Source organism: Pleurodeles waltl, chromosome 3_1, assembly GCF_031143425.1.
Source record: "Pleurodeles waltl isolate 20211129_DDA chromosome 3_1, aPleWal1.hap1.20221129, whole genome shotgun sequence".
NCBI classification, from domain to species: domain Eukaryota; kingdom Metazoa; phylum Chordata; class Amphibia; order Caudata; family Salamandridae; genus Pleurodeles; species Pleurodeles waltl.
Window position 1 is genome coordinate 1,757,157,376 of NC_090440.1, and position 27,693 is coordinate 1,757,185,068.

A 27,693-nucleotide genomic window follows, 5' to 3' on the forward strand; every position below is an offset into this window, starting at 1 on the left:
GAGGAGGGAAGAGTCTTTGGAAAGGGCTAGGGAGATCATAGTAGCAGGGTGAGATAAACGAGGGAGAATATAGTAGGGTTGTTTGGGAGATCATGGTAGTAAAGTGAGGTTTGGGTGAGTTAGTTGTGGAAGAGGAGGGAAGAGCTTAGGCAGGGTTATTTAGGAGATGAAAGTAGTAGAATGGATTTGGGATGAGTCAGAGTGGGAATGGATGATAGATTGATAGAGACATGACATATGGTGATGGGTAGACAAAGGTGTGATATAAAATGAGAGCAAGGATTCAGAAGTATCTAGTATAACAGATATAGATATATAGTTCACCTATGGTATTGCAACCACTTCATAACTATTGCGTCAGGTCCATCACCAAATGAATTTCACGTATGGGCTTCAGCCAATGAAGGGGCATGAGTCTAGCATAGGGGGCCCAGCGCAACACCTGCGTCGCCACCTGCTCCCAAACCACAGCCACCTGCTCGACAATAAAGGGGTGTTCATTTGGGATACCCTCCCCCAGCATAAGGCAGTGTGGGAAGTCTGCCCATGCATCCCATGCACCCAGCAGATTCCTCTCTATGCTCTGATTGTCTGAACACCACTGAGCAGCATATTGCAAAAGACTTGCGAAGTCAGTGTCTAACTTCAGTAGCTCCAGCTTAACTCTGCTGCCCTTACCCACCCACACTAGGGACACTAGGTGTTTGTTGAAGTTTGTGAAGGTGGATGGTGGGATTTTGTACATAGCATTTTGCAGGGCATAGAGACAATGGGGGAGTAAAACCATTTTGCTTAGTGTGACCCTGCCCATCACCGACAGCTGTAGGCATATCCAGAATCGGATGGAGTCGTCCTGTCCCTGTAGGACCATGTTAAGGTTGTAGTGGGCCACCAGATAAGTTACTATCTGGATCCCTAGATACCAAAAATGATCTCTCTCCCAGTAAAGCTCAGTCACGAGAAGCTCAGCTGATTGTGTCCTTGCCAGTGCAGCCAGTGGGAACAAAACTGTCTTCTGTTTATTAATCTGAAGGCCTGATGGTGCTCTGAATTCAGACACAATGTTCAACAGTATTCTAACTTACTGCTCAGGATGTGTGACATACACTAGTGCATTGTCTGTGTAGAGCGAGACAACGTGGGTGATGCCCCCCCCCCCACCTCGACCTCCCACTTGGCCAAGTCGTGGCAAAGACATATCTCCAGCAGCTCCATCGCTAAAGCGAATAGGAGAGGCAACACAGGGCATCTATGTCTTGTACCCCTTTCTATGGGAAAACGTTCTGACACAACAGGGCCTGTCCAAATGCTTGCAATCAGATCAGTATAGAGCAGCTTCACCTTAGGACAGAAATACCGGTTCCAGCCCCATTCTCCTGGGAACTTCCAAGAGTTACTCCCAATCGAGGGTTTTAACTGCTTTTTCAACATCTAAAGCTGTAGGAGCCTGGACCCAAATGGTCACTACCAGGCTTAGGGAGCTTAACTATCTGCAGTTCATGCATAGTCTGCTGCAGTATCCAATGCTCTTGCGCTTCTATGAGTGTTTCTCGCAGGTGGGGAAGGAGTAACCCAGAATATGTCTGGTAGCGCTCCACCGGCAGCCAATCCAGGCCTGGTGCCCTACAAAGCGCCATCTCCTGAACCGCCTTACCTAGCTCCTCCGAGAGCTCTCCCTTGAGACTCTGTCTGTTTTGGCCATGAGACAAGGGAGTGGCATTGAGTCAAGGAAGTCGTATGCCTTCTCAGCTCTACTAACTCCCTGTGCGCCATAAACCGACACAAAGTGGTCCAGCTGAAGGAAATTAACTGCAGCCTCTGACCCTGCAAGCGTGCCATTGTGTGCCTCAAAGAATCACTGGGGGGTAGACGTTCCCTCTTAAGTAACCACGTCAGTAGGCGTCCCAATTTATCACCTTAATGCTGTAATAACTGACAACAGTCACACTGAACCAGGATCTCCAGCCTATCCCAGGTCTCTTCCACCGTTCACTGGGCTGACAGTAACAACCCATGCTGCGCCCCCAGCGTAGGGAGGGTCATCATCCATCCTTCCTCTTCAAGCAGTTGCGCCTCCAGTCAAGGTGTTTGAGCCACTGATATAGGACAAGCACTCCCCTCTTGTCACCGCCTTCAGTGCGACCCACTCTATACTCCTGTGGGACGACATTGACCAGTTGGTGTCAAAATAGCCAGCTGTCACTGACCTGAGCTCCTCCCGAAACAGGGAGTCAGTAAGTGCCTTTGGGCAAAGTCGCCACAAAGGTACCAAGGGTCTGCTACCACACACTCCAGTAGTAGTGTTGCATGGTCTGAAAGGAATCTACCAAGTATCTATGTCTGCACTACTTCTGCGGCTATATCCACTGTGGTTAAGAATGTGTCTAAGCGACTATTTGTGTCCTGTATCAGGACGTAGCATGTGTATTCCTTGACGCCTGGGTGTGTCGTACACCAGACATCCAAACAGCGTGGCCTGTCCATTACCCCACTCAATACACCTACCATATTGAGTTTTGTGCCTAGTTTGGGAGGGTGACAATCCCAGCCACCATCCAGCACACAATTAAAATCCCTGCATCTGTGTTGGGTGCACACATGTTCAGTAAACATAATTCACGTCCATCCAGTAAGCCACACAACAAAAGGCATCTACTCTCGACATTCGCCTTAAAACTTTGCAACTGGAAAGGGACTGATGTGCGATCCAGATGGAAACGCTGCATAGTTAGAATATGTAACAGAGTAGAACCGCCCCTCCACTTCCTTTCACCTTTTGGGCTTCACTCTCCAAGAGGTGGCTTTCCCGCAGCAGAGCTATCTGTATGCCCTGCCTTCTGAGGTATGTGTTGACCCTATATCGTTTGACATATGAGTTAAACCCCTGCACATTCCAGGTCACTACTTTTGAGGCATGTAGGCATGGTGGCCTGTAAGCCATAGTATCCCACCCACGCTCTACCCCACCACCTACCGCATGCCGCTGCTGCAACATAAAAAGAATTCAAACAGAAACAATCTATCCCACCCACCGGGTAAACACTCCAAAACAGCACGTGTCTCCCCAGTAGGCCAAGTCACGCTACTCACACCGGACGAACAACGCACTCCACTATAAACTTTCTATCGCTCAAATGACACACAAGCCTGAGCCAACTCACGCTACTGTGATATAAATGGGGGAGCTGGAGCCTGCTAATCTCAGTCAATCCTCTGATAGCGGATCCGGACTAGCCCCGTATACACTCCGTAACCACACCGGACACACTCACACTCAAGCAGCACATCCAAACCTTACACACTGTATATAATCTTAGAAAAAACAATACAGAAAGTAGGCAAAAGAAAAGGAGCAAAAGAGGGGGAGGCGTGCCATTATGGTCCGCTCACAGGCCATCACCAACCATCGGCATTGTAAGCTCATCAATGATATCAAAGACCTGTCCCTGGGAAGCCTTCCGTCCCACGTCTCGCCCCAGCCATTGAGTGTAACTTTCCCTTGATAGAAGGGGGGGAACCCCGTATGGCATAATCATGTACAAGGGCAGCCATTACAGTTGGGGCAGCCACCAGGGTCAGACCTCTCCCATTTCTGGTGTCTCCTCCACCACATCCACGGCCCTGGAATCCGAGCAGGAGGCTATCATCGCCTACACCAATGCCCTCGCCTCCTCTCGTTCCAATCTCTACTGTTCCAGATCTGGCCTGCCATCACGTCTGACCACCAGAGAGACAGACCTGAAAGCTCTACCTCCCCGTCTCCTCCGTTTCCCCGATCGCCGTGAGTACTGGGGGTTCTCCGCACGGTTGTCCAATCTGTGGTAAGGTGGTGCCGGGATTCTACCATCTCCATGGATCTCCAGCCAGTCCCACACCACCTCAGGGCTGGTGAAGTGGTCATTATGTAATACCTTTAATTTCGCTGGATAAAGGAGCATATAGCAGAGTCTCGTAGCTCTCAGCTTTTGTCTAACTTCCTAGAAAGGCTGGCATAACGTTTGCACCTGTCTGGTGTAGTCAGCGAAGATGCGGATCACATGGATTTCAAATTTGGGGTCTCAGTCTTGGCACACCACTCCTAAGATAGCATCCCTGTCTCTACAGGGAGTGCAGAATTATTAGGCAAATGAGTATTTTGACCACATCATCCTCTTTATGCATGTTGTCTTACTCCAAGCTGTATAGGCTCGAAAGCCTACTACCAATTAAGCATATTAGGTGATGTGCATCTCTGTAATGAGAAGGGGTGTGGTCTAATGACATCAACACCCTATATCAGGTGTGCATAATTATTAGGCAACTTCCTTTCCTTTGGCAAAATGGGTCAAAAGAAGGACTTGACAGGCTCAGAAAAGTAAAAAATAGTGAGATATCTTGCAGAGGGATGCAGCACTCTTAAAATTGCAAAGCTTCTGAAGCGTGATCATCGAACAATCAAGCGTTTCATTCAAAATAGTCAACAGGGTCGCAAGAAGCGTGTGGAAAAACCAAGGCGCAAATTAACTGCCCATGAACTGAGAAAAGTCAAGCGTGCAGCTGCCACGATGCCACTTGCCACCAGTTTGGCCATATTTCAGAGCTGCAACATCACTGGAGTGCCCAAAAGCACAAGGTGTGCAATACTCAGAGACATGGCCAAGGTAAGAAAGGCTGAAAGACGACCACCACTGAACAAGACACACAAGCTGAAACGTCAAGACTGGGCCAAGAAATATCTCAAGACTGATTTTCCTAAGGTTTTATGGACTGATGAAATGAGAGTGAGTCTTGATGGGCCAGATGGATGGGCCCGTGGCTGGATTGGTAAAGGGCAGAGAGCTCCAGTCCGACTCAGACGCCAGCAAGGTGGAGGTGGAGTACTGGTTTGGGCTGGTATCATCAAAGATGAGCTTGTGGGGCCTTTTCGGGTTGAGGATGGAGTCAAGCTCAACTCCCAGTCCTACTGCCAGTTCCTGGAAGACACCTTCTTCAAGCAGTGGTACAGGAAGAAGTCTGCATCCTTCAATAAAAACATGATTTTCATGCAGGACAATGCTCCATCACACGCGTCCAAGTACTCCACAGCGTGGCTGGCAAGAAAGGGTATAAAAGAAGGAAATCTAATGACATGGCCTCCTTGTTCACCTGATCTGAACCCCATTGAGAACCTGTGGTCCATCATCAAATGTGAGATTTACAAGGAGGGAAAACAGTACACCTCTCTGAACAGTGTCTGGGAGGCTGTGGTTGCTGCTGCACGCAATGTTGATGGTGAACAGATCAAAACACTGACAGAATCCATGGATGGCAGGCTTTTGAGTGTCCTTGCAAAGAAAGGTGGCTATATTGGTCACTGATTTGTTTTTGTTTTGTTTTTGAATGTCAGAAATGTATATTTGTGAATGTTGAGATGTTATATTGGTTTCACTGGTAATAATAAATAATTGAAATGGGTATATATTTTTTTTTGTTAAGTTGCCTAATAATTATGCACAGTAACAGTCACCTGCACACACAGATATCCCCCTAACATAGCTAAAACTAAAAACAAACTAAAAACTACTTCCAAAAATTTCAGCTTTGATATTAATGAGTTTTTTGGGTTCATTGAGAACATGGTTGTTGTTCAATAATAAAATTAATCCTCAAAAATACAACTTGCCTAATAATTCTGCACTCCCTGTACAGTTAAGCACTTTTGGGTTGACTGTGGGGGGGTGGGGCAACCACAGGGGGCTTAGGCGCAAATGTGCGGTGAGCTCTCTGGACTACGAAACATGTGGGCAGTTGGCCCGAGGGAATCATTGTGATTATCCAGCATTCAAGAAAGCGTTCAGGGCTCTGACCCTCCACACCTTCTGGAAATCCAAAGAAGTGGAGATTACAACAACATGAGCGACCCTCTGCATCCTCAGTTCTGGCCTCTAATGTGTTCGTTCTGGTTGATAAAGATGCCAGCTCATTCTGCAGGGAGGCAACCTCCCCCTGCAACCCTGCAATCTCTTACTCGGTAGACAAGGCAGGTTCCACCACTCCATGAAGAGCCGCATGTAATTGGCCCACATCTTGGGAAAAAGACTATCTTTTCCTGAGCCACCGTGCTTGAGGCCTCTGCGGCATCTAATAATTGGGCACTAGTCGGACCCAGCGCCTCTCTTGTGGTCGAGGGTTCAACCCTGTGCTTGAACAGGGAGCTGTAAATTGGTCCATCTTGGGCTGCTGTGCACCCCTTCTGTGGTCTGTCCTTCCTCATGGTGGGCGCCAGCCAGTGGCGGTGACTCGGGAGGTCCATGCCTCAAGGCAGTATCAAGTGCGAGCAGGGCCCGCTTGCACTCCCTGGCTTCTAGGTGAGTGCAACATGTCCAGCTCCGCAATGGTGAACAAGGAGTCCCTTTGTAGACTGCCGCATCCACAGATAGCATGGAAGGTGTCACTGCTGGCATGGGCCGTGCACCTAAGCCAAGTCACTCTAAGCTGGTGCCACGTCGTAAAGCCTCCTGAAAAAAAAGGCTCCCCCGAATCTGTGTCAACCATACACTCGGGGGTTGGGAGGTCATCACCAGTGGATGGGCCCGTGGGGTTAGGAGGGATGCAGGGTACTGGGGCAGGCAGCAAAGAGCCTACAAAATTGCAGCTGCCATCTTGCTGTGTAGGCCACGCCCCTGACAGCAGAAGTAGTTAAAAGAATGTTCTTTAAGATTTGTTGAGGACAAGGGTCAGAAGGGCAGCCCTCTGGCCTGCTTGCTATGACCAGATCCATAACGTCACCGTGTGATAGTTGTTAGAAGAAATGCAGAGGCTGGGTTAGCCTATTCTTGGGGGGGGGGAGGGGATTGTTGGAACTGGGCTTTACCAGTGATTTTCTTTTGTTTCAAATAGGAATCCATCATGTCTGCTTTTGTTAAGGAATGATTTGCCAGTTTGTTAGTAAATTGTTAAGTCATGAGATGAGTTCCTTCTGTGCTCTTAGGTTTAAGAAATTCAGTGGGAATTTAATAAAATTCTTTATTTGTACATTATCTGAATAGTATCAGGGATGTGGAATTCCAATCGCCTGACGCCTTGGACATATTGTTTGGAGTCATGGCAACAAGTTTTCATGTTTATTTTGACCTTGGGACACGTAGGCTCAATCTCTGCAGTTCAAACTCGTTGGCTGCCAGTTTACAGAGATTTACAGAGAAGGGAACTGTCTGCAGTTGAAGGAATATGTGTGTCAAAGCCTTCATTATTAGGGTGAGCAAAGTAAATAAATGTTTTAAGGTGACACTGCACTACTGACAATGGTTCCAGTAAAAAAAAAAAAAAAAAAAAGGAACACACATGTTTGAAAGGTTTAACAATATGAGGCTAAGTATAATGCTCACAGAATGCTCTCTGATTAGATGCAAAATGATGATTCTTTGCTTTCAAAATAAAATGTTCAGAAAAAAATGCAAGTAGGAAAAAATCGTTTCGCTACTATGAAACTTTGGATGCTATTTTTTTGAAGAGTCATTTAGTAAAATGTGTTGATGCCCCAAAAATATTCCTAATGAAAAATCAGTGAAACCATTTCCAACAAGCTTATGGGAAGCATGAAAATAGACAAGCACTGGCAAAGCAAACTGATCCAACATTTTTTGTGAGTCTTTTGGTTTTGTCAATGCGTCTTGTTTTGACATGGCTTTTGTAAAACTTTATTGTTGTGGGAGCTGCCAGGACGACACCATTGTAACAAATGCTAACAAAAAGAAAAAAAAACAGTTTTTGGTCTCAAAAAGCACACATTGCCATCAGTGGCGTAACAAAGGCCCTGCAGTCCACCTCCAGGGGGCTCCCTCAGCACAGCACCTGCCCTGAGTCTGGAGGGGGGGCCCCCTCCATGTTCTTTGCAGGTGGGGCCCCCTCCAGTTTTGCTGTGCCACTGATTGCCACAGCAATTCCTGACAACTACTTTGTGTGCCAATATGCTCCTTGTGGAAGAGCAGAATGTGATCACCCACAGTAAAGCCAGCCGATAGATAGAGAAATAGAAGTTTAATAAAAACAAAATGTCTTTGTAACGCCACACCTAATTAGGGATGCAATTCTTAAAGAAAGTCACAAAAGTACACCCATGGTATATGTCTTTGAATTAGTGGCTTTCATCAATTCACAAGAAGTTACACAGAAGTAGACCAGGAAATTGCACTCCTAGAAAATATTTGTGAAGTGTATTTTAGCACGAGCAAATATGCATGTGTAGGATTGCTCATGTGAAAATCTATTGAGTGTTTACAAGTTCACTTTCCCTCCAACCACGTTTTTCCCCAACCTTGGAGGTACTTCTACTTCTGCCATTGTCAGGAGTAAATTTCCGACCTTTCTCATTATGGGAAAATATTAAAGAAGAGCTGGTGAAAATCCTTGAAACATGCAAGCTAGTAGGTTTGCAGACTCAAATGCATTCCAACCCTGGAACTGTTGCTTACTGCGTCCTCCAGCCCCAGTATGTAGGTCTGCAGAAAGTTGACAAAATAAGGAAATTGCTACATTTGGGACTGAAATTGCAAGTATGCAAGCCCTACTTTAGTAGTAGTCCTGGCATAATCACAGAGGCTGTTATCAGAGCTCTTACATAATGAGATTGCTGCCATAAATTGTCGCCGCACTGCATGGCACCAAAGGGAGAAGACAAGTATATATTTTTTTTTTTTTTACAGGACAAGTAGACTTAAGAAGCAACCTGTACCATGGACAAGTAGATATTTTATTAAATTCCACACTTCTGAGTACCTTTTTATTTTTTATTTTTTTTAGCTTTTTTGATTTTTGTCTTGTATGTTCTGTTATATTTGTATAGGTGACATTTGTTATTGATTACTGATTGTTTTGAGTCAGGTGTGTTGCAGTTTTGCAATTTGTTGCTTTATCTTTTTAGTTCAGCATTCCTCAAAGGTGCTTGTTTTCTTTTATTCTGTTTTGTTGTTTTTAGTGGTATTAGGATATAAAACGCATCCTTGAGCCACTCATAAAGTTTCTGAATGGAATGTATTGTGTCTAGATCTGTGTTGGAAGTTAGTTGTGTTTCTAAGTAACTGAGCTTGTTCAACGGTCATAGGTGGATGCATGTATTGTGACCTTAAGTATGTGGATTTGTGGTGTTTTGATTTGGAAAGCTACCTTGTAGTGGTCCGACCAGGTGACTGGAGTAATCCTTTAAAAGGTATCTAGTTCTGGACTTGCAAAAATGACATTTAGGATGTGTCCTGTGATGTGTGTGGGTTTGTGTGCAATCTGATGTAGATTCACTGTGTCTAGGTCAGTGATAATAGTTCTTGGATAGGGCATATTGAGTTTGTCAAGCCATATGTTTAGGTCAGTTAGGATGTATAGGTTGAAGTGTAGTGTCATAAGGTTTGACACTGTGTCTAGAAATGTGTGTAGGAATGTTGGATTGCTAGGTGGTGGTCTGTAAAGAAGGAGGAAGTTACAGGAGGAATTTGGCATAGGGTTTCATCTGGTCATGAGGGCCTCACATCCTTGTATGGAAATGTCATCTGCTTTGATGAGATTTATTGTTTCTTTAAATATAACAGCTGATCCTGCTCCTCTTTTGCCTATGCAATTTTGTGTGACAGTTTTATAACCTGGAGGAACGACTTCACACAGTCTAGAGCCATGTTATCGCCAAACCATGATTCAGTTATAAAGAGTAAGTCAGGTTGTGTGTCAGTAAGTAGGTTGTAGATGTGGTGCTTGTTTTTAGAGAGTGATCAAGCATTTATTAGTAGCTAGTCTAGAGGTTGTGTTTTGGTGGTGGTGTGACCTTGTTTGGTAAAGGAGTGAGTAGTACTACTCTGATCTAGTAGTAGGTGTATTATTAGTGTTGATAATAACTGTATGAAGATAAATATAATGTTGTTTGTATCGTAATCCTCGTCCAGCAGGTTTGGAAGCCATTTTGTTGGGTCCGCGTGTGTAGGTGATGGAGTTTGTGGTTGAGAGTGAGTTGGTGAGCTGTTATTTTTTTGTGAAGTAGCCTTGTTTTGTAATAGACATGGAGATGCAAGTTTATGAAGAGTGGCATGTTGTTTATTTAGTTTGCGGCTTTTTAGGGTAGAAGGTGTATGGGTCAGGGGTGGTGGTGGAGTATGTGGATCATGTTTTAAGGCTCTAAATTATGCAATAGATGAGACAAGGGTGAATGAGTGTTGTTGTGTTGGTCTGTTTGTGGTAAGTGTTGGTGAAGTTAGAATATTTGGAAGTAAATATGGTTTAGGATCTGGATTATTTGTGTCTTCAAGAGGGTGGGAGTGGTTGTTTGTTCCTATATTGTGTCGGAATATAGTATTAAGTGTGTGTGTGAGATTTTGATGTGTTTGTTATGTTTTGTTTTTGTGGCGTAGTGAGATGAGATATTGGTGTAGTGAATTTCTGTGAATTGTTTGTGAGAGGTGATGGACAGGGATTATGAGTGTTTGTACTATATTTGGTAGCAAGAAGAGGTAATATGCATGGTGGATTTGGTGTAAGGATTGTTTGGTTGTATGTTTTTTGCAGAAAGAGAGAGGGGTTGTTGGTGGCTGATATGAGAGAGGTGGAGTATAGGTTTGGTGGGGATCAGGGATGTGGAATTCCTATCGCCCGACGCCCGGGACATCTTGTTTGGGGTCAAGGGCAACAAGTTTTTATGTTTACTTTGTCCTTGGGACAAGTAGGCCCAACCCCCTACAGCACAAACCCTTTGGCTGCCTGTTTACAGAGAGTGGAACTCTCTGCAGTTGAGGTAATGTGTTTCCAAAAGATAATGCTGTTCGAACTTGTATTTATGGTTCATTATTTGAAAGCCTTCATTATTAGGATGCGTGCTGTAAATAAATGTTTTAAGGTCACACTTCACTACTGACGTTGGTTCCAGTACAAAAAAAAAACGTGTACACACATGTATGAAAAGTTTAGGCTAAGAGGCTAAGTATAATGCTCCCAGAATGCTCTCTGATTATATGCAAATGACGTGTCATTTAGTAAAATGTGTTGATGCATGCTAGTATTTCCCAAAAATATTTCTAATGGAAAATCAGTGTAACCATTTTCAACACGATTATGGGAAGCATGAAAATAAACACTGACAAAGCCAACTGATCTGACATATTTTTATAAGTCTTTTAGTTTCATCAATGCGTGTCTTGTTTTGAAATGGCTTTTGTAACACTTTATTGTTGTGGGAGCTACCAGGCCCTCAACATTGTAACAAACATTGGCAAAACCCCCCAAAAAAGTTTTTGAACTCTTAAAGCACACGTTGCCACCAGCGGCATAACAAAGGCCCGCAGCCGCCCTCCAGGGGGCCCCGTCAGCACAGCACCTGCCCTGAGTGAGTCTGGAGAGGGGGCTCCTCCATGTTCTTTGCAAAGGGGCACCCTCCAGTTTTGTTACGTCACTGATTGCCACTGTAGTTCCTGACACTGAACAAAACTACTTTGTGTGGCAATATGCTCCTTGTGGAAGAGCAGAATGCGATCACTCACAGTAAAGCCAGCCGAAAGAGAGAGAAATAGAAGTTTAATAAAAACAAAATGTCTTTGTTAACACCAGACCTAATTAGGGACCAAGACCCACATGTAGGTAGCTTTTTGCATGTCGCAAACAGCGACTTTCGCTGTTTGCGACGTGCAAAAAGCACATTGCGATGCACAAACCCAGTTTTGCGATTCAGTAACCTGGTTACCGAATCACAAAACGGGTTTGTGACTCGCAATTAGTAAGGGGTGTTCCCTTCCTAATTGCAACTCGCCGTGCAATGTAGGATTGTTTTGTGACCGCGAACGCGGGTGCAAACCAATCGCAGTTTGCACCCATTTCAAATGGGTGCTAACACTTTCGCAAAAGGGAAGGGATCCCCATGGGACCCCTTCCCCATTGTGGATGTCACTGTAAACATTTTTTCAGAGCAGGCAGTGGTCCTGCGGACCACTGCCTGCTCTGAAAAAATGAAACGAAAACGTTTCATTTTTCGTTTTTGTTATGCATCTCGTTTTCCTTTAAGGAAAACTGGCTGCATTACAAAAAAAACACAAAAAAACTGCTTTATTGAAAAGCAGTCACAGACATGGTGGTCTGCTGTCTCCAGCAGGCCACCATTCGTGAGGGGGTCGCAAATTGCGACCCACCTCATGATTATTCATGATGTGGGCATTTGCGAAGCCCTTGCGAATCAGATTGTGTCAAGACACCATCCTACATTCGGATTTGCGACTCGCAATTTGCAGGTCACAAATCTGAACCTACCTACTTGTGGCCCCAAATTCTTAAAGAAAGTCACAAAAGTGCACCCATGGTATATGTCGTACCCCTATAAAATATTTGTGAACTGTATTTTAGCATGGGTAAATACGATGTGTAGATTTGCTCATGTGAAAATCTATTGAGCATTTGCAAGTTCATTTTCCCTCCAGCCACTTTCTTCCCAACCCTGGAAGAAGTTCTAATTCTGCCATTGTCAGGAGTAAATGTCCAACCTTTCTTATTATGGGAAAATATTAGAGAGAAGCTGGTAAAAATCTTTAAAACATGCAGGTTAGTAGGTTTGCAGACTCAAAGGCATTCCAGCCCTGGAACTATTGCTTACTGCTTCCTCCAGCCCCAGTATGCAGATCTGCAGAAAGGTGGCAAAATAAGGAAATTGCTACAGTAGGGATTGAAACTCCAAGTATTGAAGCCCTACTATGGTAGTAGCCCTGGCATAATCAGAGAGGTTATTAATTGCTGCCATAATTTGTCGCCACACTACATGGCACCAAAGGGACAAGTAGATCTTTTTACAGGACAAGTAGATTTGAGAAGCAACCTGTCCCCTGGACAAGTAGATATTTTAATAAATTCCACACCCCTGCGGGGATAGCAAGTGGTTTGTAAGGAGAAAGTAGAGGGTAGAGCTGGTGTTTAGGATGAACAAGAAGTATATGTTGGTAGGGATTAAGGTTAAGTATAATGTGGATTTTGTTGTGTTAGTGGTGTGAATTTGATAGTGGTATAGGATAGAGTGGTATTTTGTGTGAGAGTAAAGGTACCATTGTGTGATAGTGAGGTAGAAGAGCATACAGATGTGCTTTGTGGGGGTTTGTGGTGGTTGTTGAGACTTTGAAGTGTTGGTAGGATTTGTTGGTTGTAAATGAGTAGTGTGCATTTTCTGAGAGTGTTATAATGTCTGTAGGCGAGTTAAGGTGATGGCTGGTAAATGCTAAAACAGTAAAAAGGCCAGCATTTCTGGCCCTAGGCCCGACCCAACAGGCCAAAAAAGACAGCTGACCTGTCCTTATGTGAGATGCCCTGAGCCCTAAAGTTAAGTAAGCGTAGCTCAGGTGACCTTTGGCCAGTGGGAACCCTAGCCTTAAGGCCTAGGACCAAAGGAGACCTGGTCTTTTCAACCAATCACAGACCTAGCCCTAGCAACAAATCAAAAGCCAAACCCTAAGGCCTAAGTCCAAAAGAAAACCCCAGCCCTAGGAACCAATCATAACCCTAGCTCTATGAGTCAATCAGAACGCTAACCCTAAGTCCAATAGAAACCATAACCCTAGGAACTAATCAGAACCCTTGACCTATCAGCCAATCAGGACTCTGACCCTAAGCTCAAAGTCGAATAGAAACTCCAACCCCAGGATCCTGTCAGGATCTTAGACCTATTGGTCAATATGAGCTCAAACCCCAAGCCCTAGGTTCAGTAGAAAGCCTCAGTCAGAGCACAGATGCAACATCCAGTAAAAAACGTATATAAGGGGCATGTTACATTAAACACAAACTAGTGTGCAGAGGGGTCAGAATCTCCTTGGGTACAGACAGGCTCAATCCACACTTTGTAGCTCCTGTTCAACCCTGCAGGTAAGGTCCAAATCGAAAGCCACTAAATATACTGCTTTTAATGCACTTAAAGAAATCCCGTCATCTAGCTAAAAACGACTGCTACTTACACAATTTAAACCACATTAAGCAGTCTTTTAAACACACTGGCTAGGCTCTGGGTGTATTTTTCCTTTTTAGCTTGTAAAAGAGGGGAGACGGGTAGATTACCTTCTAGATGCAGTAGTACAGAATATAGGGGAAACCCAGTAGAGAAATTTAAACAGGCGGAGGGTCTGGAGTGGTGTAAGGAGCGGTGTCAGTCTCTTATCATCAAATATCAAGGTGAAAAGTAAGGTCATTGCATGATGTAATACTCAACACATTACTGTTCACAGAAAAAAACTGACACTGACAGTGACTTAAAATCAAGTGAGTTTATAGTCCTGGTGAAGGCCATTGACCCGTAGTGGGGCAAGATTGTCTACATCCTTCGGTAAACTATCTCTAAAGTGGGATGGTATGATGATAATGCCCAGAGGCCATCTATGAGGTTTTTAATCTTGTCTGGGGAACCCATAATCAAAGAATTGATATCAGTCAGCTATCCCTAAGGTAGTTTTGACCATATGTCACTTGAAAACTATTAGAGCCCTAATAATCAAGCAATGTATTTATAAAAAAAGGTTTTTTTGCTCCACTCTTGTTGATGGCGACACAGGCAGTGAAGTAGCAGCCCAGTCATGAAGCATGTCACTAATTGTAGGTGAGGGCACTTTTATCCTACAGGAAGGGTTCCGTTAGATGGTAGCTTTTTTCAATCTTCGTCTCATCAGCCCTTAGGTGTATTTGATGTTTATATGTTGGGGAGGATGTTTGATGAGTGAATACCTCTTGCCTCCTTGAGTGTGAAAAGAGAAATTTAAACAGTGATGGGTAGAAGAAAACGGCAGTTTTAAAAGTACAATTTGCACCAAACCAACAGATACATTTAAACAATCATGGGTAGAGGAATAGAACAGTTTTAAAGTTTCAAAATACACAGCGCAAAGTCTGTGTGCTTACCACCTTCTTTGTCGTTGCTCACTGGACTGTTTAGGGTTCAGAAAAGCTGGGGGCTTCAAAATGGAGGTGTCTGTCTTGGGGTTCCCTCCACAAACGTAAGGGGGCCTGCGTGAGTGTGAGAGGAGGGCCCAGTGCTGCTTGGAAGATTGAGGGCCAATCAATAAAGCACAGACTGGTGTGCATGGGTGCTCCTGAAGCCTGAATCTCCTTGGATACAGACAGGCTCAATGTACACTCTTGTAGTTCCTGTTCAACTTTGCAGGTAAGGCCCAATCTAAAGCAACTAAAAAACTGCTTTTTGCGTGCTTAAAGTAATCACTTTTTCTAGCCAAAAATGAGTGCTGCATACGTTTTCCACACTCAATTTAAACGACAAAGTAGATTAAGCAGTCTCGTAAACACACTCTGGTGAGGCGTTGGGATGTATTATGCCTTTCTAGCTTGTAAAAAAAGGTGGGGGTGGATTGCCTTCTAGAGTCCTTTTCACAGAATAGGGGAAAACCAGGAGAGAAATGTAAACTGTCACAGGTAGAAGAAAACACTGGTTTTAAAAGCACAAATTGCACAGAAACCAAGAGATACATTTAAACAGTCACTAGTGGAGAAAAAGAGCAGTTTTAAAGTTTCAAAATACACAGCACAAAGTCTATATTCCTACTTTCTTCTTTGTCTTTGTCCACTAGGCTGGTCACGACTCAGAGAAGCTGGGGCTACAAATAACAAGTCATCAGCCACTGAAAAGTGGGACAGTTGCTCAACTTTTGTGAGAAAATAGAGGATGCAAGAAATCAGCTCCTGAATATATTTAGAAATTGAAGTATTTTAAGACTACCAATCGTTGGGTTATAACTAGCCTGTTTTTTTATACAAGGGTAGCTGTCACAGACTTGAATTTGCTTACCACTGTTTACAGTTATTACTCTTATTGAGTTGCAGTTCTATTCACTTTGGATAAACATAAGGCTTAGTTGGCCTGCTTGGATGCCAAACTGTAACTGCAGTTTGCATGCATATTGTTACAGCATAGTCTTTATTCGTCTCTGTTGTATTTGTGTAGTTACTCTCGCAAGATTACACAGCTGGGATTTTACCCTCTGATATTTCTTTTTTTTTATTTTTTTTTATAAATAGTACTTTTTTGTTTCTAGAGCTATGGATAGAATCATTACTATTTGGGCTCTGGTAAATCTATTTTTGTTGCTTTGCTTTTTTATTTAGGTTGGTGGAGCTGCAATTCTAATCTGGTAGCACAAAATGCCAAATATATTTTAATGTTTAACAACTTAGCTTTGTTGACCTCCAAAATGCCTTTCATTACCAAAGGTGCAAAGCTTATTTAATGTCACTCCCCATGTTCACTCCAGTTATTTACCATGTCATTGCCAGTAGGGCAGGACTGTGCCCTGTATTACCTCTTGACTGGAAAATTGCTTGAAGCTCATTGTCTTCTTTACCTTAGTAACACGCATGCTCTGAAAAATGTTAGAATGAATCATTCTCCTTATTAGCACTGAAGAGAGAAGAATAATTCATACATTTTTCTGTTTTTCCTAACAGAACTGACTTTGAACCCACCGGAAGGGATAGTGGCAGGTAAGTTACAGAACATGTTTCCTGAAAAATGCATGCATATTTGTGATTCCTTCGCGGGGTTTAAATCTGAACGTTTTTATAGCCTTTGACGACCTACCGCAGTCTATGACTGAGACATAAAATGGTAAAAAAAATAGTCCTATTGCGTGGGCAGGATTAAGGCTCGTAGACGGACTAAGTGATTTATTGTAGCCTTTGCACGCTCATTAAGGCAGCCCCTTGCAAAGTCAGAAATTACTGTGAATGTTATTGTGTCGGGGAAATAAATCATCAGTTAAAAATCACACCTAAAGCATACACGAGATGGGTAATTAGTTACAGTGGTATTCATAAGGGACCGGAACCACGCACAGCCCAATATATAGTTCATCACATGCAAGAAAAAAAACAAAAGATTCAGTTTCCCAACCAATGAGATTATTCACATCATCATATGAAAATTTTAAGATGCAGCAATATTGTTTGAAACAAGTAACTTTTCCCCCTAAAACAATGTCTGCGCAGGTATGGCTTTACATATCCTTATTCTTGAATTGAGTGACTTTATTCTGTCTTTGGGCATGGCTCTGAATCACCATATTCTTTATGGTCATAATCCCTATAGGACATGCTAATGGCATCGGAACTAGATCCAACAAACTCCTCCATCCTGGTAAGTTTCTGTGCCCACAGAGGAAGCTGCCTTCCCTTTTGAGGAGGGGCCCAGATGGTGCCAGAGTCACCCTGAGCCATCCTGAAGACATCCATGATGGCCAGATGGAAGGACTCCACTTCTGCAATGTCGGCTGACAGAGCACAGAATTCCTGTTGCATCTTTAGGCCCTCCAGAATTGGCTCTGGGTAAGAACCTGGCATCAGAAGAAAGCACCATGACTCTCAATGGTCTTTGAGCAGGAACACTTCCTCAGGAAAGAAGAGAAATTCTTGTTCTTATAGTGCTTTTTTTGTAGGAAGACGTCTTGGAACTTGTTCTCTGTCAGGATCCTTTTTAATAGAGATAGGGGTACGCCCTGCATGTATTGGTGCTGACGTAGCCAAAAATAAATTGCCTTTTGCTCCCTTGTGCATCAGGGAGCACAAGTTGCTTGTGGTGGTGTCAGTCTGAACCAGGACACCACTTGCAGATTTTACGATGGTCAGATTGATGCATCCACTTGCTGCACTTATGACAAGACTTGAACCCTAAGGCCTTTGGGGGAAAGGAGACTGGCACTTGGCATAGTCACTGGTGAAAGCGCAGGAATTTCGGTTGGAAAAAGCACATAGAAAGAACATTGACGAGGTCTAGCAAACAATAACTGACAGGTTGGTGCCTATCTTATGGCTTTGTAGTCATGTATGGTGGGTGGAATCTGATAGAGACTTCTAGCTGCAAATTCCTTACCTTAGAATTATCTCCAGACGTTAGAATGGTTCCAGAATGTTTTTGGGTGCAGTAACCAGTGTGCTCCAGTAGGTGGCAACATTTTGCTCCGTGTGACATCCTCTGCGTCATCCGTGACATGCGTGATGCCTATATTGGTGCCATTCCAGCATGCTAAGGTCAGTTCTTTTCTTACCGCACCAGTCAGTGCAGGTGTGCAGGAGAGGTACCCAGTCACTTTTTGACTGACCTTTTTTTGACCCTTTGTGGAGGATTTTTGAGACATTGTCAAGATGTCCGCGAGGAAGGCTGGTTGTAAGCCCTGTGGTGCCTCTCACTGGCAAATATTGGTGATGGAACCATACCTCATCTGCTTTTGATGCCTCGAGCAAGACCGTGACACCAAGACCTGAGTCGATTATCGCCCCCATGCATCCTAAGACCTTCAGGAAATGGTCCGTCAAGTTCCATATCGCTCAGCGTGCTGTGCTGCAACAGTCTTGATTCTGGTCCAGAGGAAGGTCCCTGGATAGGTTGGGGAGCGACTCCTAGCGCTCGTTGTTGAGCTCCAAGTCGTCCGGGTAAGTCTCACAAGCACAAAAAGATGTCTTTGCCACAGCCATCGAAGTCATCCCTTGCGACAAGGGAGCATCAGCAATTGAGGCCTGGGCCTGAGGTTGAGCCTGTGCCTGGGCCTTCTCCACCCTTCCCTGAGTTTAACAGGAGCCTGAGCGACCCCCACCAACTCTGTGAATTTTATGAGACCATGCACCTCATACTTGGACAACCCGTACCTGCTGGAGAACCTTTGGGCCTCACAACTGCAGTAGAGGCCCCTGATGGTCTTCCACTGGCAGGTCCGCCCCTGTCATCAGTTGGGCCTCTTAGGTCCATGAATGGATCCAGAGCAGCAATGGTTGAGCCACCGCGACCTTCCCTGGCATTGGCCCCGGCCTCAGTGACAACGTCCCTGGTGCTTCCTACCAGTTGCAGTGCTCCCATACTCATCCCTGACTCCGACACGGAGCCGGTTGTGTCACTGGACCCTGATGAATACCACCCCCAAGATGTCACTGAGAACACCTGGTGTGAGGATTTGGTGGATGCCAGTGGAATGGACACCTCGCCAGATATTGACTTGGTCTCTCCTCCTACCATGCCTACAAAGACAGGAGCTTAATTTGCTATGGTGGTGAGGGGGTTGGCTGAGATTCTGGACCTTCAGCTGCCCTCCGTGGCTGTCAAGATGAACATCTTGACAGAGGTACTTTGGCTGGAAGTTACACCTTTTCGAACTGCTTCTCCCGTTTAATGAAATCCTCGTGGATGCAGTACTCAGGCGTGGTCCAAGGCCTGTACAGGGGCTCCTGTGCATATCACAGTTGCCTGCCGCATTCGCCCTGCCCTAGGAGTCCCCAACTTCCTCACCCGGCAGCCCCACTCCAGAGAGCTTGGTAGTCCAAGCCTCCACTTCTAGAGTGAAACCGGGGGCATTCCCTACCACTCCACAGGGCACTGAATCCAAGAGGCTGGATACCTTGGGAAACAAGATGTTTTCTTCCACCTACCTGGCACTGCGGTGAGTGAACACTGCGTATCTTTTGGGCCTATACTCCCATTCGCTCTGGGCCTCGGTTGTGCAGATGCAGCCTATAGTGTCAGAATAGGCCAGAGCTATTGCTGATGGGAGGGATACAGATAAGTTTGCCATAAGCTGCAGACTTGATACGACCACCTCACTAGACAGAGCGGTTTAATCGTCGGTGGCCACCTGGTTGAGATAATCCTTTTTTGGAAGATGTCCAGACCTTGCTCATGGGCATGCCCTTTGATGACTCCCATCTCTTTGGAAACAAGGCATACTCAGTGCTAGAGTGCTTAAAGGACAGCAGAGCTATGGCCAGGTCCTTGGGCCCTTCCATGGTCCCTCACCAGTCACAGTCCACCTTTCGCTCCTCTTGTGGCCACAGAAAGGGCTTCAAGACATGTCTCTACCAGCTCAGCCACCAGGGCAACCAAACTTCCCAGCCTCTGAGTGGCAGAGAACGGGGTACCCACAGACCTGAGTCAAGTAGCCAGAGGTTAGGCCAGTCCACTACCACCCCCAGCAGCCACCAACCCTTATTAGTTTGCTCTCCAACCATCATGAGCATCCAGTGGGAGGCAGGAGGCAGAATATGCCATCACCTGCACCACTGGAGGTTGATGACATCTAACTGATGGATTCTCTAGGTTGTCTGCAGGGGCTACTCCCTCTCCTTTGTAACTAATCCTAAACCCATGCCACCCACTTGCGACAGGCAGACAGTGGGTCACATCTCTTTTCTCCGCTAGGGAGTCATAGAGAGGGTGCTGGCATCAAAAGTAGGTCGTGGTTGTTATTCCCACTACTTTCTTGCTGCCCAAGAAGGGCAGAGGCCTTCACCCTGTCCTAGACCTGCGCCCTCCTTAATTTCTTCCTGAAAAAGGAGAAATTCAGAATGCTCATGTTCGCTCAGGTTCTGCCTGCCTTGGACCCGGAAGATTTGATGGTAGCGTTGAATTTGCAGAACACATACATTCCCATCCTGCCTGCCCAAAGACATTACCTGAACCAGTTCATGGTAGGCCAGGAGCACCGTCAGTTTGTTGTGCTCCCTTTTGACCTAACCAGCACTTCTTGGTGTTCACCGAGGTGATGGCTGTGGTTGTAGCTCATCTACAAAGGTCAGGGGTACCAGTCTTACTATATCGCGACGACTGGCTGTCGAAGGTGGGCTCACCCCAGGTGGTCATCTCCGACCTGCAGACTGCGGCGGACCTCCTGCACTCATTGGGGTTCACTATCAATGTGCAAAAGTCACACCTGATGCCTTCACAGATGCCCCTTTTCATCAGAGCTGTTCTGGACACAGTGCAGTTTCGGGCTTACCCTCCCAAACAAAGACTCCAAGATATTCAGGCTATGATACCAAAATTTCAGTCTCTATCCTGGGTTTTGGTGAGACTGACTCCATGACTGCTGGGCCTCATGGCTGCTTGCATCCTGCTAGTGATGTTTGCCCGTTGATATATGCAGACTATGTAGTGGGACCTGAAGTTCCAGTGGTGGCAGCATCAGGGGAATCTCTTCAACATGGTCCAGATCTCGGAGGGCACTGTAAAAGATCTGCACTGGTGGCTAATGGACTGTGATTGGGTAGGCAGGAGACTCCTCTCCCTTTCCTAACCAGATCTGACGGTAGTAACAGATGCGTTACTGCTGGATGGGACGGCGATCTGGGTGAGGTGAAGATCAGAGGATGCCGGTTTTCAGCGGAATCCTGACTCCACTTTAACCTGTCAGACCTCTGTGTGATCCGATTGGCTCTGAAAGCCCTTCTACACTCCATCAAGGGAAGGCTACTGCAGGTGTTCATGGAAAACACCACTGCCATGTGGTGCTGCAACAAATAGGGAGGGGTGGGATTGTAGACCGTCCGTTAGGAGGCCCTGTGCCTCTGGATATGGCAGGAACATCAGGGCATTTCCTTGGTGGTTCAACACCAGGCAGGCTCACTGAGCACCAGAGAGGACGAACTCAGCCAAAGATGCCTAGCGGTTCACAAATGTCACCTCCAACTGGAAGTAGTGCAAGGTGTCTTTCAGCAGTGGGGAGAGCCCTGGTTAGATCTGTTCGCCACTGCCGAGAATGTGCAATGTCAGCAATTCTGTGTGCTATTGTTTCCAAGGAGGTTTTTGCTCGGAGACAAGTTTCATCTCGAATGGAGCTTCAGTCTCCTGTACAGCTTTTCACCAATACTGCTCCTGCCCAGTTTCTCAGGAAAATCAGGAATCACTGGACCCAAGTCATCCTGGAGGCTCCAGACTTGGCTTGGAGAGTTTGGTATGCCGAGCTATTGAGCATGTCCATCGGCCCTTTGATCAGGTTGCCCCTTTGGGAGGGTCCCCTGTTGCAGCACCAGCAGAGGGTTCTTCACCCGAACCTATCAACATTCCACTTTCAAGGGTGACGCCTCTATAGGCACTGCTCATGTCACTTCTGTCTCGGATGACACAGACAATGCCTTGCGAAGCCGAGCAATGCCACCTACTGCTCATGAAAAATGTCTAAATCCAGTCTGACGACTGGGGATAATTCTATGGTAAGGAATCTGTGACTTGATAGTCTCTACCAAATAAGGTGTTACTGAAGGTAAGTAAGTTGTTCGTCAGGGCTGAAGCTGCATGATGCCACCTGGTGGTGCTGTACAGCTACTGCTGGGGAAAAGTTTCTCTGGCACAGTCTGACAACTGGAAGGATAGTCATAAGATGATTAATCAGCAGAAAGATTATGTATCTACTAGAAATATCATCACCCAAGGTAACTTTTTCATCAAGCATGTATCCTCCCATCATCCTGCATCTCCCTGTCAGTCCCAATGCGTGGCTTTAGATCTTATTGGCCCTCACAACCCTCCTGCGAAAGCTTAACATGCCTCCCTCTTCCCCTGTGTGACCTTCATGACAGAGGACTCCGTGGATACCCTGTGGAATGTGTTTGTTCTACCACCATCAGTGTGTTAACTTGTCCTCATACTGGCTCTCCAGAGCAGAATGTTCATTTACCTCCCTAACGTACTCTCACTGCCCTAGGAGCCTAACAAACTTTTGACATTGCAATCACACAGGCAGTGTAAAATGCAGTCACATGGAAGGCTACGCATAGTTGGCTGGCACCAAGCACAGATCGCTGTTTTGAAGTACATACACCCGCCTGTCTTTTCCTGCACTTTATCACAGATCCCTGCTTCAAGCCCTGATGATTGATAAGGAACAGATTTGGGTAATGGAACAAGAAGAAGGTAAATGTCAACCATCAAATCAAAACCGTTGAAGAGCCAAGATCCAGCAAAGGTCCTGCTGATTCATAACTTTATGGACTAATAATCAAGAGAGCAATGTATGGTCAATATAGATAGTGAAATGCAGTCCTAACATATGAAACCTGAAGAATCCCATATCCCACTTTAAAGCTAGGCACTTTTTCTTGAGAGTGGCAAAGGCTTGTTCACTTGGTAGTAGCTTCCTGCTAAGGAAACTGGATGAATCCTCTCAGCAAACTCAGATAACATGGTCTCCAGCCCCACCAAGGAAGTGCCCATTAGTAGACAGTTGCTTACTGAAATCTAGACACCTAGAAACTGGTTCTAAGCAAGTACAAACTTGAAGGCATTACAGCAGTTTTCTGTTCTGCTCTCATTGTGCCTTATTAAAGATAAATGTCTATAGCAACGTTGAGAGTGGGAGGCCTAGATCTGTAGAATTGGGCACAAAGACCCAAAAATAGTTAACTAAACCTACAAAACCCTTTCATGTTTCTTTGTGATGGGTATGGGGATCTGGTACAAAGTTCTTCATTTTTTTCCTTCTTTGAGCAAACTCCCCATTTTCCAGGAGGTATCCAAATACCTCTCTTCTTATGGAGCTAGGATGCAATTTGTGGCATTATCAGTAAGCCTAGCTCCTCTCAAAGTCCTCCGGACAGCCTCTAGATTATGATGGTGTTCCAGCTATGAGTTACACAGTAGTATTATTTAGGTACGCCTTTGATTTGACTAAGATGGGTCATAGTATGGTATTGAATAACCTGCAATAGCAGCAAGCGCCCAGGTAGAAAATGCCTAACGTTTTATTCCCACTGACCCTCCAACCTACCCACTTCCCTCTGGGTATTGAAAGCAGTTTATAGCAATCACAGTGACATAAGGGGACCTACCAATTACCTTTAGTAAGGTCAGTGGTCCTAAGGAAGGTGAGTTTTTATTGCTTTTAGATTAATTCATCCACTGATTCATGAGGTATGCATCGAAGGAGATAAAATATTCACAAGCTTGTACAGAAGAGTGCAATTCAGTCTGGTTTGGAAACCAGCACAGTAATCTTTCTTGGAGAGTTGGAACATAATGAACCGATAGCATTCTTCCTTTTCATTCTCATTCTTTTTCTGCAATGTCCTGAATGGTTTTAGGCTGTACACCGAAAATGGTTCAAGTGGGCTCAACCTAGTGCTGCATGGGGTATGCTTCTGAGCACCAGGGCTAGGATTTTATATCAGTTCTTTCCATGAGGACCATTGGCCTTGTGTAACAAGTTTGATGGTTTTGTATTTTTTCCACAAAGCCATCTGCCTGGGGATAGTGGAAGTTTTGATATGCCTGATGTGTAGTAGCTATTACATGTGTTTCATCTGGATGGGCATAAAGTTGATTCTTTGTACCATTTAAATTTCAGAGGGCACCCCAACTTGAGAGAAGAAGCAGATGAGTATATCACATTGATGGGTGGATGTGATGGCCCTTATTGGGAAAGCCTGTAGGTGTCTACTCTCATAGTCTGCCAAGAACAGGGAATGTATGTAACCTTTCCTGGAATGTTCCATAGATGCCAATCCATTCAGATTATTTGAAAAGGAACGTGAATCACTGGTTGCAGTTACAATGGTGCACAAGTGATTTTTCCTAGACTGCACAGTTCTGTCTGCAGGCCATTTTGTTTTTTTCACAGTAGGGTGTGGTTTCAACATAAATGTGTGGCCAAACAAACGCAGTAGTGTAATACTTTGTAATTTCTTGGACCCCTGATGGCCACCTGTCAGCTGACCGTGCAAGTTTCAGGGCAGCTTAGCACTCTGGGTGTCACTAGTAGCTATTTCTCCCCCCCCCCCCCAAATTCTCTTTATTGGCATTTAATGTACATGATTCTTTTTGAAGCAAGATATGTCACATTAATTAATTATCCATATTATTGTTTTTCAAAAAGTAGTAATTGAAGAATAATGTGCTTAACAGGAAAATAATGTAAAGGAGAATAAAGGAAGAAACTCAGAAAATAAAAAAAGACAAACACCTCAAAGTAACTAAATGAGAGAGCTTGAGAATCAAAGCTAGATGGAAGAAAATCCAGCAGTTGTACAATACAAGCCATATGTATGCTTAAGAAGTGACAATATTGGTCTCTTTTATGCTCTACATCAGGTAGACAAATCAAGTCAGGTAAGACATTAAAATCTTTAGTGGGTACAAGTGGATGTTAGGGGAACCTGGTACAACATTCGTAGAGCCAGATGAAGATCTTGAGTCGAATAATCTTGATCTATGGATACTTCTAATTGATTTAGCTCTAGTCTCAGTCTGCTAACCTCTCGATTCTTAAACGTTTTGATATGAGCCTATATTCAGTTGTACTTCACAAGTTTATCATGTTCTACAGCTGTCACATGGTCATTTGCATTCAAATGCCACATCTTAGCCCACCGTAATTGCACTCTCAGACATTTGCAATAGTCTACTTTCTACAAGCATAAATTGATCAGAGATCCTAGTTGTAACCACAGTGCATAGCTCCTCTTGTTGCTAGTATATATATCCAAAAATAAGACTAAAGAGTCTAGAGGGATGGAATCCTGTTATATCAGTAATATGCTTCATGATGTTGATCCAGAAGATTTTGATAAGAGGACATGACCACCATATATATGCGTGTGTATTCTTTCGTCCACATCTCTTCCAGCACCTATCTGTGCCGCCATCCATTCCTCTTAGTCACATTGGAGAATTTAGTTTAATTGGCTTCCAACCATTACAGAGAGAGAATTCAAAATTCAAACATAATATCTTAAAGGTGTTAAGAGGACCCAAAGTAGGAAAGTTTGAGTTACATAAAAAATAAAACATCTGTGGAATAAAGTTCATTTTTTAGCAGTTGATTCTTACGTACCAGGATATCCTGAGGCCACCACACCTTTAGAGAGCCTTAACAAGTATATCCAATAAGCCTGGAGAGTAAAAATTATAATTGTCCTTACTTTGTTAAGGAAGATTAATATCCAAATATTTGATAGGGCCCACAGTCCAATCCAAACCCTAACAGAAATTGACATTAATTACTACTATTTTTCTGAAGCTCTTAACATCACAATTCAACAAGACCAAGGGCTTGTATGAGCTGCTTTTCAGTGTGTCTTTTTCAAGTGTCCTAAGGAAAATTATTGTTAGATCAATCATTAAGGGAGTGACTGAATGAGGTTTTGTTTAAAAAAAGAATGCTGGGCACTTTCGAGACAAGATAAGATACCATTGTATGCATTAAAGAAGGGGGTGGAAATTCCTCTGAGCCCAGAACATTTCTACCTTGGAAGGACCCAATTGCTTTTTAACCTCGAAGGAGTTGATGGGTTCCATGGCCTCTAAAAACTCTAAATGTATTTATAGGAATCAAATTGAAAATAAAAATGTGTCTTGTTTTTGGGACATACTCTGTGTAGGACATAGTATTGTGTCAGGCAGAGTGGGCTTTGCGGGACACCTGAGCAGGATATCCTAATGTTTGCTGCCAGTCTTTATTGGTAAGGGGGTTGCCGTTGTCTGCATCCCAATGGTGGCACAGCTGGGTGAGAGGTGTAGTGGCATGGAGCTGGCCAGCCATCTCATCAGACGACAGCCGCCTCCAAGGACATGAATGTATTGTATAGTATGATATAGTGTGGGCTCCTGCTGAATATTGCCTCAGTGCATCCTTTCAGATATTGTCTGTGTCTTCTAGCTGACGGCCCGCCAGCCATCTGGCCACTCATTGCAGTTAGGAGGCCAAGTAATAGTGCTCAAAGGTCGAGACGCTTAGGCTGCTCTAATCATTTGGCAGGTGAAGTTTAGCGAGGGCGACTCTGCGCTGCGTGGCATACCATATGAAGTCCCAATGAGTTGTTCAAGTGATCGAAATAAAGACCTAGCAATGTAAAGAGGCAAGTTGGCGAAGTAGTATAGGAGGCGAGGCAGCACCACCATCTTGGTGAGAGCAACGCGGCCAGCCACTGAAAGTGGTAAAGAGCACCAGAACACCATTTACACACATATAGAAGTTACGGCCTGGGTCAGGTTGCTGTCCAGTAAGTTGGATGGGGTGTGCCATACACATATACTCATATAGTGTAATGTGGTGGGCTGCCACTGCAATTTGGTGCTGCCCGGGGTGGTAACCGAGAACAGGAAAAAGCATGACTTGGCTCACTTGATTATTAGGCCAGAAACTAATGGAACTTGATCTAGCGTGCTTGCTATGGTTGCTGGGACAGCAACAATATTACAGAGATAGAAAATCACGTCGCCTAACTGGATCCACCATTGGCAACCCTGCGCACAAAGAACATACTCCATTGGGTTCCATTGCCAGGGAGAATAGGAGCGGAGACAGCGGGCAGCCTTGGCAGGTGCCTCTGTGTACAAAGATCAGGTCTCAGATGAACATCCCAGTCTTTATCCTGTTGGTGGGGCCAGTGTAGAAGAGTATGATGAGGCAAATAAAACGGGCACCTGGGCCATAACGGGGGACCACCTCAAACAGGTAGGGCCACTCCAGCGAGTCGAAGGACTTCTGCAGGTGAAGTACCATTCATGGTAGTGAGGCCACTATGGCGGAGCATATTCAGGCACTCTGAGGAAGCGCAGCAGGTTCAGAGAGGTGTTCCTAGCGGGCACAAACACGTTTTGGTCAGGGTCTACCAGTTGTGGGACTATGGGGGCCAGCGAGTATCTTGATCAATATTATATAGTTAGTGTTTAGCAAGGCCAGTGGTCGATATGAGGCTAAGTCCTCTGAGCCCCTGCCTAGTTTTGACAGAGATACCAGGAGCGCCTCACACAATGTAGGTGGGAAGTGTGCACTGGTCAATGCTGTGTCGGACACTGTCTTCAGCTGGGGAGCCCATATGTTTAATAGAACTGGGTGGGAGGCCATCAGGTCCAGGAGACTTGCCCAAGGCTAATGTGCAGATGGATTAATTATGGATTTTCCCATCGAGTTCCTCCTGTTGCTCCAAAGTGGTGCTGGGGAGCGTCACAGGGGTCAGGAAGGAGGCAAGATCTGCTGGTGT

General features: G+C 44.9%; 1 protein-coding gene across 1 annotated transcript in view; it reads left to right on the plus strand.

Annotated features, from left to right (window-relative positions):
- The window catches only part of UBE2G2 (ubiquitin conjugating enzyme E2 G2), a 262,047-nt gene that overhangs the window by 75,585 nt on the left and 158,769 nt on the right, over positions 1 to 27,693 (plus strand). Inside the window, exon 2 of the mRNA XM_069225715.1 lies at positions 16,405 to 16,440. Coding sequence (XP_069081816.1) covers positions 16,405 to 16,440 — 36 coding nt within the window. The remainder of the gene's footprint in view (positions 1 to 16,404; positions 16,441 to 27,693) is intronic.